At 41.2% G+C, this 18,418-nt stretch overlaps 1 protein-coding gene across 24 annotated transcripts in view; it reads right to left on the bottom strand.

The window, feature by feature from the left end:
• DNM3 (dynamin 3) overlaps positions 1–18,418 on the bottom strand; it is a 567,669-nt gene that overhangs the window by 497,992 nt on the left and 51,259 nt on the right. For 22 of the 24 annotated variants that reach the window (XR_011438995.1, XR_011438997.1, XR_011438996.1 and 19 more), the window contains exon 1: positions 12,670–14,239. The exons of the other annotated variants lie outside the window; for them this stretch is intronic. Coding sequence is in view for 17 of the 22 variants with exons in the window: in XM_070267670.1 (XP_070123771.1) it covers positions 12,670–12,830 (161 nt within the window). In the remaining 5 variants the exon portion in view is untranslated. Of the gene's footprint in view, positions 1–12,669; positions 14,240–18,418 lie in introns of those variants that run through there. 24 annotated transcript variants of the gene reach the window in all.

The following is an 18,418-nucleotide window of genomic DNA, read 5'->3' as shown; positions in this document are numbered from 1 at the left end:
TAGATTTAGGAAGAAGACTTTAAAAACAAAAAAGAAGATGAAATGATGATTTTTTTATAAGTTTCTAGACTAGTATACCGCTGAAAGAAGTGCGATGGTTAGGAAAAACAGACTTTAAAATCAAGCTGTTATTCTATCCTTTTTTTCAAAGAATAAATACTGTTCACCACTAAAACATCCTTCTCCACAGCTGCTTCATGGAATTAGCCATTCTGTGAGAGATTCCAGTTTCTTTACATCCACAACTATTTTTTGAAGGCCAGAAAGAACTGGACTCAGGGAAGTCTTTATCATTTTACGTGTCTGCCAATTCTTGTCTACCTAGATATGGCCTAGAGAAAACATACATTTTTTTAAAGCCAGGTTTCTCTCTGACACTCAGCCAGCCAAATAATAGACTTTAAGTTAAAAAAGAACCTTCAAAGTCCTTTTGTTCAACTTGCCTCCCATCTACACCACACCAAGGAGCCAGCCAGGCTTGAATCCCCAGCCTCTATCCTTCTGAAGATGGAATACTTACTGCTTCACACGCAACCCATTTCCATTTCCTAACTGTTCTGTTGAGCAGTTTCCCTCACATTAAGTTTAAATCTGTCTGCTTGTGGTTTTCACCCGTTTGTTCTAATGCTGTCTTCTGGGGACATACAGAGTTAATCTAATCCCTCTCCAATTAACAGCTCCTCAAATATTTGGAGACAATATCATGACCCCACCAACTACTTTCTACAAAAGCCTCACCTAACAATTGTTAGCCAGGGTACTCTGGTAATAACAGGACAGTGCCTATCAATGCTTGTATTCATCTGGGTCATCAGGTTCTTCGAAGGAGCTGCTTGCTATGTACATAGAGCCTCATATAATTTCTGGCATATAGTGGACTCCCAAAATATGACTGTAAGTGACTCAGTGAACGAAAAAAATCCATCTGCTAGTAGAATTTTCAAACATATCCTTTCTCAACTGGTTTTATCATCTACCTACAACCCAAGAAGTTTACTAAACTCTCTTTGCCCTCAAAAATCCAATGGAATGTCATATAAAGAAAATATAAACCCAGAACTAACCTGGCAGGTATGCAAGTAAATGAAACATCTTAATACATAAGAAACCTCGCTGGGGGAAAGACAATTTTTACTGTATACCCTTTTGGAATCTCTGAGTTTTTTTATCACATGTACATATTCCTTTTTCAATTCAGACAGTTAACTTAATCAAATAAAAATAATAAAATTACCTCCATTTAACTCACCTAGTGGAATAGTATGGTATAGTGTGAACTGTACCTTCTATAATATAAAGATATGTCCTACCACTTAAATATAGAATCATCAAATAAAAGACTAGAAGTAACATTAGATTTAATCTAGTCCAGAGACATTCAACAATTTTGAGGACAACCATAGTAGGAAATACATTTTCTATTGCAGGGTGGTACACATATACAAATACACAACTAACACAAAAGTTTCAGAATACAGTACTTATCACTGCTAGCTAAAATGTACTCTGATACTTTTTTAAGCCTGTCACAACCCATTAAATTAATATCATGTCCCACTGATAGGTCACAAGCCACAGTTTAAAAAACACTGATCTAGTCTAACATCCACCCCTACTCTCAACCAATTTATTGATGAAGAAGGTATGATTCAGCTTGGATAAGTGGCTTGTGCAGAATCATATAACTCAGTCATTCATTTAGCTGCTGCTATATGCTAGCATTGTGCTACGGGAAATGACAAATGAAACACTGCTCCTGACTTCATGGAGGCTGCAAATAGTTGGGCAGACAGACAAGGCAACCAACTGTACAGAAAGATCCCAGTGCAGCAAACTGTGAGCAAGGACCACTGAGAAGGGGCCTCTAAATCAGATGGAGAGAGCTGAGGAAGACCAGTGGGGTGATGGTAAAGACCGAATGACCCCAGCTCTCATTGCTTTCCGTCACGCTGAATCAGCTTACCTGAGGCATTCCTTCAATAAATATCCAGGGAACAGCTAGCATGGGTGTAAATCAAATCCATCTCGAACTCAATAATTCACAAATACTCCTAATTCTCTCAGCAGTAAAATTTCATCTGTATTTTTCCTTCATATCTCCCTACAATATAGTAAACACTCAACTAAGCAAGGCTTCCTCCTTCCCATTCCCCCTCTTGCTCTTGAAGCAAGAGACTCAAGATCCTTCCATCACTTCCCTTCTTCATTGACTCGGAAAAAAAAATCCCTGAGGAAAATATAATATTCAAAGTAGCTAAATCAAACCAAGTATCCCCCCACAATTTCACATTTTTTTAAGGATTATATAAACAGATTAGGTAGTTTCTTAAGCTGAACCCACAAGGACCACAGTCTTTCCCATAGTTTTTCTGGCATTTCTAGATGAGAATACAAAAATCTCGTCATAAAATGGTTGCTGTCTAGGAAGTAAAGATTCAGAGGATCATGAATGCTAGGATCCATGAAAATCAATTGTGGGCCTCTTCCTCTCTTTTAAATATATGACAAGAATGGATTTCAGTTTTATTAACCAGAAAACAGAAACACACACACACACACAAAGTTCTATGCCTTCTCTAGATAAGACAACTAAAGCTATTCTTACACAAAGCTACTGAGGCATACCTAGCAGAACAAAGACAATGTAATGTTCCGAATGGAAGCAGTTAACTGGTTCAGAGCTAAAATTGGTGGTTAACAAGTTGTGGAAATGTCAGTCAAGTCAGAATAGGAATCTTTCCACTGAAAATTGAGTCATTGGGCATTACTTCAATATTTACTACAAGAATTCTGGTTCTTCTCTAAGGTCTAATAACACCAGACACCACTATTTTTATGCCTTCCTTCCTGATCCCTTGGCTTTCGATCTTTTCTGTTCATTGGGCTTACTTCATACTCTTACTAAGCAGTCCTGCTTCTCTAGCTGGACTCCCTTAGTTGTTTTTCCCATTTCTAGTCCCATCTTTGCCTACAATTTCATCTAATGGTTCCCAAAGATAAAACTACGCTAAGAATGGTTTACTCCATCACAGAATCAAACACTTCCCTGAAAATGTATTTTCTAGGAGAACATCTAAACACATTTTCAGCAAAATTCATTTCAATTCTATTATCTCTATGTTATTAATTCTATTATGTTCATTATCTCCAGTATTCGCCATTTAACCCCTTAGCATGTCGCAACTTTTTTCCAGCTCAATCTTCCTCATTTCTAAATTGAAGTTAATAAAACATGCCTTTACTATCCTCTCAGGGATATTGCAAGGATTAATAAAAGAATAAATGAAAAAGTGCTTTGGAATTTTGCAGAGGGAAGAGTATACAAATGGGGTTTATGTTGTGTACATCTGTTTAAAGAAAAAAATACACTATGTGTGAGCAATGCTTTCTTTAAAGAAGGCCCAAATACACCCTAAGTTAGTCTGATCTACAGTTAGTATTTTGATGCAGCTGTAATTTTCCAACATGCACAAAAAGGAGAATTTGCAAATACACATTACTATCTATTGTCTCTCCTAAATTTACTTTTGTTTTTAAAATAGTCAGAAAATGTCCAGTCTAGATAAAAGACAAACTAATAGCCATTAAATGGGTTCTGGTACCAATTCCAACCTGGGGAGGAGGTTTACCACACCGACAACAAGCAATGCTCGGGACACCAGCTGGATGTCCTACAATTTAACTCAGTTCTGACACTATCTACCTGGTGACGGCCCCAGATTCCACAGGCCGAGGGCTCAGTCCCATAGGATTGACCACACACACACACACACACTTGGAAGCCAATTGCAAGCCCAGGTTGTTATCTGAACTTCTGAGCAACTGCTATAAATCAGAGGTTCCCACACCCTCCTTCTTGGGGTCAATTAATTTGCTAGAGCAGCTCACAGAACTCAGAGAAACATTTTCTTACTAGATTGCCAGTTTATTATACAAGGATATAACTCAGGAACAGCCAAGTGGAAGACATGCACAAGGCAAGGTCTAGGGAAAGGGCCTAGGACTTCCCTGCCCTCTCCGGTGTGCCACTCTCCCCAAATCTCCACATGTCCACCAAGCCAGGAGCTTGCCAAACCCAGTCCTTTTGGGTTTTATGGAGGCTTCATTATATAGTCATGATTGATTAAATCATTGACCATTGGCCACTGATTCAACCTCAAGCCCCTCCCCTCTCCCCGGAGGTTGGGAGCTGGGACTCCAACCCTATAAAGGTTGACTCCACTTCCCTAGGAACCAGCCTCCATCCTTAGGTGCTTTCCAAAACTTACCTCATTAACATAACAAAGGACATCATTATCATTCTCAACACTTAGGAAATTCCAACAGTTTGGGGAGCTCTGAACCAGGAACTGTGGGCAAAGACCAAACATAAATGCAAAATATATTTTGGTCATCTGAATGACCAAATATATATTTTTCTTATAAATCACAATATTACAGTATCATTTATTGAATGCATAACATAGGCCATACACTTCACACCATCTTACTAGAACTCACATGCAGGTAAAAAAATGAAGTCTGTATCATTATCCTTATCCTGCAGATGAGGAAATTAAGCCCCATTGAGATCCAATGCCCTGCTGAGGAGCCGTGCTACTAGCAGGGGTCAGAGGTAGGACTGAAACACCAGTCAGCAAAGCCAGCACTCTATCACCAGGATATGAGGACTCCTTTTCAAATACTTGTAACCACAGTCCCTCCAGGACCAGTTCAACCAACCCCATCTCACCAACAGAGTAATTAAGAAATTGTCTTTCAGAAAGTTTGCAAAGTCACATAGCAAGAGCATGTGCAGAAGAAGAAATCTTGACCTGAAATGACCGCAGAACCAAAGATTCTCCTCCCCACAGAACCAAAGGACTAGGACATGACTGGAATCTAAACCTTGGACTCTTATCAGAAGCAAGGGGTCCACCATTCAGGAAGATCTAGTGTTAAAATTCTTCCCCACCTTACCATAAATGTTTAGACCCTCATGATAAATGTTTAGAGCCTCATGCTAAATGTTTAGAACCTTACCATAAATGCTTGAAGTCCACCAATCAAAACTTGTCCCACCAGTGTTTCCATGTGCCAGCCTATTCTTTCTAACTTCTTAAACTTCACCCCAAATCCTGAATCAGGGAGACAGATCTGATGGCACACGCCCCCTGTCTCCCTGCAGACGAATCTTGCAGAATAAAGCTGATCTCTCTTTCTAAAGGCTGATGCCATAATTAATTGGCTTATTTATGCACATCAGGCAAGAGAACCCCAATTTTGTGTGGTAACATACTGGCTTTCTGAGGATCGAAGAAAACAAACATCATAAATAAGATCAGGCACCATCAAATTACTTATTAAATGGATTAGTCTTTTCAATTCCAAGGCCGTGGAACAATAGATAATGAGACCCTTCAGAAGCCCTCCCACTTCTAACAGGTATGCATGTGTTACTCATGGGTGTATCTTGATCTTGAAGCAGTGGGAAATGAAAATGAGACACTATCACAAAACAGCACTGAGGCACACACTTTAAACTCCAGGAAAGAGAGGAGTTTCACCAGGGATATTAGAGAAAAACAAGATCTAAAGCATCGTTATCATCAATATAACTCATGGGTTAAATATATCATCTTTTTCCTCAACAACTATCTTGTCTTTCTCATCAACTAACATTAAAGATTTAATACAATATTAACACTTTGTTGAAATTAATTGTTAAAATAATTTCTGACATCAATGGACCTCACTCTAAGAATACAGACACCAAAAAGTAAGAAGATGAAACCGGAAAACTGAAGGGTAAGGATTTACTACCCAAATATATGTTTTATTTTACCAAAAAGTTCACCCGTTTCTTTAAATAGTAACCTTGCCATTTATATTATTTATTTACACACAACTTTTCAGAAGCTTTCCTCTGTTGGAACAAGGCCTATCAGCGACCATCACAGGCACAACTTTCCAGCTTGCCCACCTGGTGGGAAAATATTCATAATGTATGAAAACACCAACTATGCCATTTAGTCTTTTCCTGGGCCCATCTGTTCCCTAAAAGTCACAATTTACTCTACAGTATATTATCTCAGCCAAATTACCTGGTCTAAGCCTGAGAAAAATCCTGCTCCCTATCTCCTTCGACTATTGCGTATGGGGGAAAAAAATGAAATATCACTGCTGGTGTCCTATCAACAAAAGCAATGGAGGGGAGTATCAAGGAGGAGGAAAGACTGGTCCAATGGAAGGGAATGGGAAAAGAGGAGGCCCAGTGAGGGTGCGAGGGAGGCAGGTTAAAACAATAACAGGAGGAAGAGAAGATAATGAACTGATGCAGGGCTCCCAGTTCTGAACACCAAGTTCTAAATTCAACTCTGATTCTGTCTCTGACCTTGAGCAAATCTCTTGGTTTCTCTGTATTCTAATATAGCTCCAGGAAGTTAGCAAAAATTAAGCCAGGAGAAGGTTTCTTACAGAACCTAGTGAAACGCCAGCCCTGGTTACTGATAAAAGAAAAGCTAAGCTAACTATGACCAAAAAGAAAATCACCAACATATCACCAACGTGGTATCAGTAAACCTCTAATCTGTTGGAGCAGTGTTTAACTCAAGAAATGCAAATCATACAGTGTCAACCCTCCACCTTTACTCTCCCCGCTGTCTAAACAACACATTCTCTTCTTAGGTTTGCCTTTAGGACATTTTCCTTGACATTTGTCTTCAATTTTCCCCTCTACTTTAAGTAAATGCCTCATTCTTAAAAAAGAAAATAGAATTCCATCTCCCTTAAGTATTAGTGCCTTGGAGGTCCTCATAAAGCAGTTGGTCTGATCTATCCCACTCTCAGCCTTCTCACTGTATCCAGTTATATTTTTAATCTCTCCAACCTCTTTTCTTTCCTGCTACTTATCTCTCCAGCCCTCTCCAATATACAGTGTCTCTTTGTGATAAAGTGACAGCCTAAAATTCAATGCCTTGTTGTCAAGTCAGACACCAAGACACAGATCACTACCTCCCTGCTTTGACATCGATACTTCAGTACATGCAGCCTTGAGCTAAAATGATGCCGGCTGCCAAATGCACTAGAAACTCATATATTGTCTACTTTCCCCTTATATCCCAATTGAATTTCAGAATTGTAGTTTTTCACAATTAAATAAATTGACATAGTATAAATTATTTTGTCCCAATTAGTTGGCATTATACCCAACTGCCTTCATTTTTCAAACTCATTTGAAAGTTGAAGTCTCATACCTTATGCTGTCAGTACTGTTTTTATACATACCACAGCCTCTATACATTCATACTTCCTTCTATATTCTTACCCAGTATACTTAGAACTCAGTAAATACATGCTCATCGACTTTACTTGCCCATATTTCTCAAAAGTATCAACAGAATTCACATCCAAGGCTAAATCCCATTTTGGTCACTTACCAGCCACACGACCCTGCGCAAAATTACTTGTTCACTAACCTTGAGTTTCCTCCCCTATTGACATGGGGATGTGAAAACAAGTAATGCCTAGAAGGCACAAAAGTGTTTAACAGCATCAATGCCTGCCACCCGGTGAGGCTAAACCAATACTCACCCCCTTCTTCCTCCCACTTGACATAAATGTGTTCGGTGTAACATACTCCGTTAGGATTTTTAAATTAATGCTGAGAGTGTGAGAAATTGGAAAGCAGACTTAGAGGTAGGCAAAACTTTGGCCATATAGGAAAGTAAACTGGATTATTCCACAGTACCTTAGCTTGAGGCTCTCTGGACTTGGCTTTGGTGGGAGAGGAAAAACCCATCTATTTCCTTGAGCTGCTTGCAGCCATCTCTTAACATTAAATAAATCATAATAAAAAGTAAAACACCATAATTTAACTCCACTTACTAGTCCTACCAAAGGTACTACCTAATATACTAAACACCTAATATACTAAACGTACGTTCCATTAGTAGAGAACCCAACGGCCTACCTTCTAGCATAGCTATGAAGTTTCCATCCCTCCAAAGTTCTGGATGACTGCGTGCCCAACTTCACTCCTAAAGAAATTAACCAAGTGCATTTTCTGATATCTGTTCATCGTAAGCAAATTTCAAAACAGAGATATCTTATCCAGCCCAGTTCACCTAGTTGTATTGCTTCTTAGATATTATTAATAAAAAAAAAGAATTAACTTGACTTTGCTAATTAAATCCTACCAACTGTGAATTTGTGATAACCTAAAACATTAGGTAACGTTAATTCAGCAAGAATATCTTTGTAATTTCAGTTTTTAGCAATTCATTGTTGGATGAAAAAAGTTCATGTTTTTGATACTTTATTTAAATAGAGGCTTGGGAACCATGAAGCATGATTTTCAACAATTATCACATTTTAATTGTTAGCACCCATTTATCTAATAACTTTAATACTTGAAAGTTACTTGTTGAAAAATATTCACTAATTCACATGCTTTGATATTTTAAAAAAATCTTTCCCTCAATACAAACCTATTTCTGAATTAAGAAGTTTTACTAATATGAATGCTTCTGTGCCTAATCTCATTTGCAATTAGAAAATTCTTACCTCCTCAATTTTTAAATACTCTCTTGAAATCAGTCAAAGGATTTAAGACTAGATTCGTGTCTATTTAAGCCATATAAATGACTTCTGGGTTTTTTAGAAACTCTCTGGTCACGTCCATTCAACAACAGCATCAAACGGCTCACGTTTAAGGTTCTCCTGCAAAACAACTTTAAGTTGGTGACCAATATATCCATCTTTAGAAAACTCACGACTCAATAAACATATATTATTTGATACTCCCACATTGAAATGATCTCCCCTCAACATAGTCACTTAAAAAAATCTTTTATTTGGTCTCAATTAATCACAAAACCTATTCTATCTGTGCAAAATTGAAAGTCTATTTACCACTCAGGCTAGAATAAAATAATGTGGAATGCTCTGCCTATATAATTAGCATTAAAGAACTAGTGTTTCTAACAAGTATATCATTAAAAAACATTTGCACATTAGCAACTAGTACAGTTTTCACTTAACACCTCTATAAACAAGTTATATGCACGCTAAACACATACTTAAATAAACAACCCAATTACATACTAGAGCTCCCTTCAAGAATGTCCAACATACTAAAGACAAATACTTATCTTTTAATTAATGTTGTTCCCCCCAAGGGGTTGCCTCAAATCATCTGTGAAATGAGGCAAGGTAGACAAATATAAATAAATATTAATAAAATCATTAATATAGCAGCTTATTTATTTAGGTGGTACTTTTAAGCATGGCCAAAGAATGAAGTTAAAAGTATTTATCAGAGGAATTAGTAAATCTCAATATGGAGGGAGCAATATGACACAGAGGTTTTAGAGGATTGGTATAGAGCCCAGACACCTCAGGGTGAATGCCAGCTCTACCACTTTAGGTTAAATTAAACTAGCCTTCAGTCAGTTACTCAAACTCTCTAAATCTCAATTTCCTCATCTGTAAAATGGAACCCATAAAACCCTCTTTGGGGTTTTATGAAGATAAATGAGATTATCCATGTAAAAGCATCTAGAACAGCACCTGATGCACAGCAAATAAATGTGAACCATTATCATCTCACTGCACTGTAAAAAAAAAAAAAAGGACGTGAAAGAAGCTGAATAAATTCAATTCTTCCATACAGAAACCAGACCAATGGGCAGACCCCAAGCCAGCTAGTGAACCCCTATATTGAGACCATGAGTCTCAGCTTTTATTCATCAGACATTAAGCTGCCTCTCACTGCCAGCATATATCTCATCTGAACAACCGAAAGAACAATCTGGTTACTCACACTATATCATTAATATGTAAATTTATCACTTCAGCAAGAAAATCACAAACAAGTAGTTCATTCAGGACTCATTTTATTCATAACAATCTCAAACTTGTCACCCCAAAATTGGTTTTATAGCTACAGTAAATGAAGTAAACACATTCAAATCCAAATTCATTCAGTGGTGTCAAAAAAATTAATATAAACAAACTATCTGAGAGGAGAAGACACGGCTAGTCCACTAAACATGGATTGTTAAATATTGAAGAGAAAATGGATCATTATTTTGAAGAGAACAAGCTTAAATGATGAGCAAACACTATTAATTTACACAAGAAATGATCTCTTGTTTTACGACTGCATTCAATAACCGCACATAGGTCAGACTCTTAAAATGAAAACAGCCACATATGAAAGAGGAAAGTTTCATCCTTAAAGGAGAGGACCTTATCTTTATTGCAAAATTTCTGAGTAATAAAAAGAAAAAGCTTATAGTAAAGATGAGTAGTTTTTTTCGGCCCAGGATGAATCTCTTATCAAAATAGAGAACTCCTTTTTTCCCTAAGGTTGGTCTATAATTAGAAATTAGATTCCTCAATAATTCAATGACTGAAACCTTTATTAAAGTCAAATGACCTTTTTAATTAAATTTTCTCCTAATATATAAGCTCTGCTAGGCAGGTGTCATCTCTACAGATAATAAAGCCTTTATATATTTCTAAAATGAGCTTTCGCTCTATGTTCATCATTTTCTTTGACATTCTAACAGTAATTAATTACTGGTAAAACTTTAAGAAGTATAACAAATTACTAATGCATTCTGGTCAATGCTCTGATTTGTCTAATATTTATAATATCCCTATTTTTCATTCTATCATGAAAAATGTTCAAGCTAAAATATTTCACCCTTCCATATCTCTTTTTTAAAATTCTCTTTACCAAAGAATATAGGTAGTGAGGGGAAATGTGGACAATTTTATCATAGCATTAAGAAGTGTGTTAGGATTGAAACCCTGGAAAGAACAACTGAGATATGTGCATAAAATTGAGATTAGGTTCAAAAGCTCTTGCCACAAGCAACGCATTTATAATATAGGCTCATCCAACTAAATATATGAAAGATGCATAAAAATACAGTAATTGCATTTGAGTTATTTAAAAATCTTAATCTTTAAGTTATTTGTTTAAAAAAAGTAATTAAATGTCTATTAAGGCATCATATTAAATGCCCTGGAGCTTGAAAACCCAAAAACACATTGTCATCAAACCTCACTTTCCCTGCTTTAAATTTAGTGAATTTCATTGGCAACAAATCAAAGAAAGTAAAACCCCTAAGTATGTGACGGTTGTATGTATATTTTTGAAATCACATATCCATCCATCACTTCACCATAAGTCTATGATGACGTCAGCAAAATGCTTTACCATCACTTTTCTCGTCACTCAAAATAAATGACAAAACTGAGACAAAGTGATTGACTTACTCAAAGATGACAGCCAACTGTCAGCAATTTTACTTTTTTATTAGGTTTCTTAGCTTTCTAGTTCATATGGGGGGGGGGTGGACAACCAAGAGTAACATCTGAGAGAGACAGCATGATCTCGGAAGAAAGAATATGCACTTTATGGATACTAACATTCCCAAAGAGATGTGGGAATATCTAAATTTCACAATCATCAAACACTAATCAAATAAAGGAACAGGAACAGGAACCTTCTGAATCCCAAATCACTAACTAGCCAAATAAAAAGAGTACAGCACAATCTCTGGATCGTCCCTGCTCCGGCCCACTCTCTCGGCTGCGGTACATGTCTACCTGGCGTACCACCAGGACAGCTTTCATAACGTTTTCAAATGGTCTTTTCTTTGCAAATGTCTGCACTCCTCAGGCAAGGCCATAAGGTAACTTAATCCCTCATGAATTGCTCAGTGGATGAAATGCTGATTCCCCATTCAAAAATTAATTCTATATCTTTTTCTGTATTAAGAGTCACGAAGAAATCTATAACTATAATTGAGATTCAGCATGTTATCTTAAAGACTCGCTGGACAAATAAGAGCTTAGGGAACAGAAGACGATGCTGGGGGAGGGGGCGCAGAGAGAGTGCGAGAAAGATGCTGGTCAATTCCGAGATGATGCAGGAATGACATGGCACCTGGACCACATAAGTCCACATCCACCCCCCTCAGAGTGGCTGCCTCGGTTTCTCTGACATATGCCTGGAGCTGTGAAGAAGTGCACACGCGAACACACCACCTTTTATTCTTCGACTCCTAGGGAGGAGAATGGTGGGGAAGCGTCGCAGAATAAAGCTTCACCACAACAAACGATTTCTTTCTCCTCGCACCCCGCCTCCTCTGCTAGGGGCAGGCGACGACTGTCTCGAACAGTAGACAGCTGAGAGGAGCCGAGAACCAGGGCGAGAAGGAGAGCATCTCCGCGGAGGGCGGGGGGATAAAGCCCCACAGCCTTGCGGAGAGCCTCGGGGAAGCGGAGAGGAAAAAACAGGGAGACGTGGAGCCGGGAAACAGGAGAGGGGGACTGGGAAGCGCCCGGGCGCGCTCCGCATCCAGGCTGCCCGAGGCTGGCGCGCTCCGGGCGGGGGAAGTCGAGCCCCGGGCGGACTCCCTCCCCCGACAGCCTGACCGGAGGACGGGGAGGAAATGGCTTTTTATCGCAGGATGAAAGGCAAACAGGAGGGCCACCAGGCGGGGGGGACGGAGGATGCCCGGAGCCGGAGGACCGCGCCCGCCCAGCGGACACTGCCAATGTGCCCTGCATTCCGCCGCAGCCCCGGGTGCACCGTGGGCTCCCGCCGCCGGTCCACGTCCCAACGGCCGGGAGCGGGGCCGTCCCCCGCCCCCACGCGCCCTGCACGCTCACCTGCCCACGAAGTTCTCGAGCACCGAGCTCTTGCCGGCGCTCTGGCCGCCCACCACGGCGATCTGCGGCAGCTCCAGCAGGCAGCTCTGTCCCAGCGCCGAGAAGGCGTCCTGCAGACGGTTCACCAGCGGGATCAGCTCCTCCATCTCCCGGTTCCCCATCTTCCTGCGCGGCCGGCCGCCCGCTGGTCCCTGCTCGCCTCTGCGTCCTGGCCCAGCGCCGGGGCCGCGCCGCCCTAGCAGCCGCCGCGCTGGGTTCAGTCGACCGGGTCCAGCGCAAACGTCGGATCCCGCCGCCCGCCCGCCGCTCGGCTCCTGACAGCTAACGGCCCGCAGCGCGCCTGCGCGGGCCCGCGGGGGCGTGGCCTGGCTCCACGACCGCCCCGCCCGCGCCCTGCCGGGCTGCTGCTCCGCCCCAGGGTTTCCAGCCAGACAGCCCCGTCCGCGCGCGCACCACTGCCTCCCAGCTGCGGCTAGATGCCACCGCCCCTGTCTTCTGCTGCCCAGGCTCAGACGCAAAGTTAGGGCACTTGGTCAGGGAATGGCATGAAGTCAGCAGCAGCTGGCGGCACTGTTCCTTTTCAGTGGCTACAAAGCTTAAGTCCAGTGGAGAGCACTACCACCGATGACAACAGCAGTGTCGCCAGTGTAGGCAGCAGCAGCACCTCCGCCGCCACCACCAGGGCGCCGCCGCCAGAGTACGCTTCTCAGAAGGAAATCTCCTGTTCTTAGGCCCTACTCCAGAACCGGGCTCTCCGCGTGGCCGGCCTGTTGGAGTCTAAATTCTTCAATCTGACGTCCGTTTCAGGCCCTGCATAGTCTGACCCTCCCTACTCTACATTAATGACTCGGTCCCCCACCCCGCCTAAGCAACAGTGGAGTCCGTCGCGCTCACCCGCACCACTCCCGCTCTTCAATCTACCACGCTCATTCTGTCCTTCGCGACTCATGCCATTTCTCCTCCCAACCTTTCACCTTCTATAGGGTCTATCAATAACCATGTACTTCGCGCCCATTCTTTTAAATTTAGCAAATTGAGAACTGACTGTACGTTGGGTCCAGTGCCAGGTGATGGAAACTCAAAGATAAATGGCCATGCTTCTCTTGGCTTCCTTACACGTCTCCTCTTTTCGAATACGATACTCCTCAGGATTTAATTCGTGGGCTTTCTCTTGTCTCCGCTTTATGCTGTACTGAGGACTTTCCCGTGGCTTTAACTCTACACAATGGGCAGCGACTACAGAAATCTAAATTGCTAGCCCACTTCTCCCTCCTGTGCCTTAGACTGTACTCCAACTGGTCCTGCACCTCACTCCCTGAATGAATGTCCCACAAGTACCTCTGACTTAACTTATTCAAAACTGAGCTCGTCTTTTCTAATTTCAGCATTTAATGATACAAATGTCCCTCTGACCCTAAAAGGACTTATGTAAAAATGTCCATAACAACCAAAAAACTAACAACCCCAGTTTTCATCAAAAGGTGAATGAATAAACAAGTATGATATGTGCATACAGTGAAATATTCTCAGCAACAAAAACAGAAAATTTCTGATACAGCAACAACATAGTTGAATTTCAAATGTGTCATATTGAATGGCATTTGCCATTTGTACATGGCAAATGGGACTTTGCAGATGTGATTAAATTAAGAACCTCAACTTTTTTTTTTAAGTAGAAGAGAAAGACAAATAGAACTGAACCTATCATCTTCTCCACTGAAGCAGATCCTATAGAATGTCTGCCCAGCATGCCTTTATTAAGAATCACTCCTTCATCCACCACATGGCTGTAGCCAGAGTGATCATGAAGATAGAAGGGCATGAAGGGCAACTAATTGTGCCCTGGCTGCAGCCTTGGGCACCAGGGTGAGACCCGAGCTGCATCAATCAGAGCCCTTTCCCAGGACTATGGAATTGAGAGAGAAAGAGAGATTAGTGTTTGAGTAACTATAGAAGAAGGTGTAAAATCTGGAACTACGGTCAGTGACGTTTTCAGTGTCAGAAGGGAGATGCAAAAGATGCTGGTCTTGAGCTGGCCCTGATGGCCTAGCGGTTAAAGTTCAGCACACTCTGTTTTGGTGGCCCAAGTTGGGTTCCACAGTGCAGAACCACACCACTTGTCTGTTAGTAGCCATGCTGTGGTGATGGCTCCCATAGAAGAACTAGGAGGACTTACAACTAGAATATACAGCTATGGACTGGGGCTTTAGGGAGGAAAAAAAGAGAGAGAGGGGTAAGATCGGCAACAGATGTTAGCTCAGAGTGAATCTTACCAAGCAAAAAAAAGACACTGATCTTCAGAGAAAGAGAAAAATAAAATTAAAAGACAGAAAGAGAAGAGCAGGGGAAAACAAAGAGAAGTCCTAAATAGTACTTGTGTCCTCATTCTAGTTCATTTCTGGTGCTCAGCTATAATCCTGCCATGATTTCCATGAGCTCGCCTCTCCTCATAAACTTATAGACAATGCTCTGCCCTATTCATAGAGTTTTCATGGCCAATTTTTTTGGTAGTGGGTGGTCAGCTTCTTCATCCTAGTCTGTCTTAGTCTGGAAGCTCTGCTGAAACCTGTCCATGGTGGGTGACCCTGCTGGTATTTGAAATATTGGTGAAATATCTTTCAAAAACATGCAGCCACCACAAGGTGACAAGTGACAGATGGGTGGTGTGGTTCCCTGATGGCACCAACTAGGTCATGGCAGTGAGAACACTGAATCTTAACAACTAGACTACCAGCGCTGGCTTAATGGAAGAGAGAAATGTAAATCAGAGAATGTATGTAATGTGCCAAGTGCAATAATGAAAATCTATTCAGGGTACTAATATGTGGGAAGCACAGGAGAAGGTGGTTGTTCAATAAAGGATGGTTACAAATGAACATTTTCTGATATAGTGCCAGAAGGTGAGTAGATGGCTAAAAAGAGAGCGTGGGGTTCCGCTCTGCTCTACATAGGGTCAATAGAAGTTGGAATACACTCGAGGCCACTAACAACTCTTCCACTAATAGGATAGGCAGAATAATTCCTCCCCCAAGAATGAATACGTTACCTGACACGGCAAATGGGACTTTGCAGGTGTAATTAAATTAAGGACTTTGGGATGGGGAGACTATGCCGGATTATCTGGATGGGCCCAGTCATAATCACATGGTTCCTTAAGAAAGAGAGCCTTTCCCAGCTGTATCAGAGGGAGACATCACTACAGAAAAGTGGTCACAGAGGTGCAATATTTCCAGCGTTGAGGATGGAGAAAGGGGGCTACAAGCCAAGGAATGCAGGCAGCCTCTAGAAGCTGGAAAAGGCAAAGAAACAGCTTCTCCCCTAGGTCCTCCAAAAAGACCACAGCCCTGCTTACAGCTTGATTTTAGCCCAGTGAGACCTGTGTCTTCTAACCTACAGAACAGTAAGGTAATACACGTGTGTTGTTTTAAACCTATAAGCTTGTGGTAATTCATTAACAGCCATGGAAAATGAATATAAATAAGGACAAACTCTTTGAGGGCAAGGTCCATCTTTGAGATTCCCAATGCCTAGCACAGTGCTCAGCACCTAAGGAGACCATAGTCTATTGGAGACAGGCATAAACAAATTATTACAACACAATGTCGTAAGTGTTTCAAGGGTGCTGTGGACTGAATTGTGTCTCCTCAGAATTGATATGTTGAAGCCCTGATCCCCGGTGCAGCTGTATTCAGAGTAAAGAAGTAATTAAGGTTAAATGAGGTCATAAGGGTGGAGTAGTGATCCGATGGTATAGTGTTCTTATAAGAGGAGACCCTAAAGAGCTGGCTCTCCCTGCCAGGTGAAGACAGAGCAAGAAGGCAGCTGTCTGCAAGCCAGGAGGAGAGTCCAGCCCAGGAACTGAATCAGCCGGCACCTTGATCTTGGACTTCCCAGCCTCCGGAATTTTGAGAAAATAAATTTGTGTTGTTTAAGCCACCCAATCTATGGTATTTTGTTATGGCCGCCCAAGCTGACTAAGACACAGGGTTGGTTTAAAGGAATACAAGATGGAAATCAGGAGGTAACAATTCTGTCTGAAGAGGGCCGTGGAAAGCTTCAGAGAAGAGGCACCTCTTGAGATGGGCCTGAATGAGTACATCCTGCACTCTGCTATGGTGTGAGAAATACACAAGACTCAGAAGGGGGCCAGCCCCGTGGCCAAGTGGTTAAGTTTGCGCACTCCACTTCAGTGACCCAGGGTTTTGCCAGTTCAAATACTAGGGGTGGACATGGCACCACTCATCAGGCCATGCTGAGGCAGCATCCCACATAGCACAACCAGAGGCACTCACAACTAGAAGATACAACTATGTACTGGGGGGCTTTGGGGATAAGAAGAGGAAAAAAAGATTGGCAACAGATGTTAGCTCAGGTGCCAGTCTTTCAAAACAAAACAAAGACTCAGAAGCTCTAGCCCTGGCCTGAGTCTCTTGCATTCTTGTAGGAGACAATGCCACCATGCATTAGACAAAGAATGTATACTTATTATTAAATTTGAATTTCTTGTGCACTGAAGCAATGCATGTCATGTCTATTCTCCAGAACTTAGTTCAGATCAGCAAGTTCCACCCACCTACTTCAAGAAGCCATCCTGAGCGCTCTTGCTAATTGCTGTCCTTCTTTACTTCTCATTTCCAGAATCAGTCCTGCAATAACATGGAACCAGGAGAAATCTAACACATAGACACACTCAACACCCTTTTCTCATAAGTTAATCTGAATAAAACAAATAGTAAACAAACAAAAGAGAAAACTTGAGGGGAAAAAGCAGAGGGCAAATTTTGACAGGAAGACAACGTATACCTTCGCGGGTGGGTGTAAAGCTCCAAAGGGGAATGAGGTCAGCCGCCCCGGCTTCCGGACTGTATCACACCGTCACCTCACCCTGTTTCAGCACCAAGTCATTAATGCCAACTCCTGCTCTCTAACTATCACACTTGTTTCCACGCCACCTTCCTAATAAGGCAGAAGATTCCTAAAGGGTAACAGCCTTTTTTAGGCATGGCTCTCTATCTAAGAAGTTAGAGCTTTTTGTGAACACATCAGAATTCTTATATCTAAAGAGTATTTTTCCTCAGGGTCCTTTTGAGAAGCAACAAACCTATTGCAATGATGCTGCATGTCACACAATATCAGTGGAACTCTGCCTTTGAAATTAACAAAACTTATCCAAAAAATCAGACACGGTATTCCACAGTCACACATCATTTTAGATGAACAGAATATTGTCCATGTTGGTCTCCTACCTTATTCATAGGACTTCGTACCAACTAACTTTTGGCTGATTCTAAAAATTAAATCTATGTAATGTATACATATATATACACACACACATATATATACATGTTATATACGTTTTTTTAAATGCTACAGGCTGAAGACAAGCTTTAAGAGAGGAGTTAGAAAATTTTTGAGTAGTAACAAACATCTCTGGAAAACTATTTAACCTCTCAAAAAAGAGCACTTACTTGAATATATGAATTCAGGAATTTATGTTTTTTAAAAATCAATCATAATACTGCAGAGTTACACCTCATATATTCCTAACCCAGTGTTCAATACATATTTATGAAGCAGAACTGAACTGAAACTTGAAGAATTTGTCATATAGACCATGTGACCCGTGTGAGAATCACTGAGTAAACACTATTATTACTCTGTGTACAATTTAGGACCTATTCACATCCTTCAGTTCTTTCTCTAAAGGTTATCTCCTGGATGGATTTTAGATCTTGCTGCAAATCAGTTT

This window comes from Equus caballus, chromosome 5, assembly GCF_041296265.1.
Source record: "Equus caballus isolate H_3958 breed thoroughbred chromosome 5, TB-T2T, whole genome shotgun sequence".
Taxonomy (NCBI): Eukaryota; Metazoa; Chordata; class Mammalia; order Perissodactyla; family Equidae; genus Equus; species Equus caballus.
The sequence above is the reverse complement of the archived record's forward strand: the minus strand, read 5'-3'. Positions and strand labels throughout refer to the sequence as shown.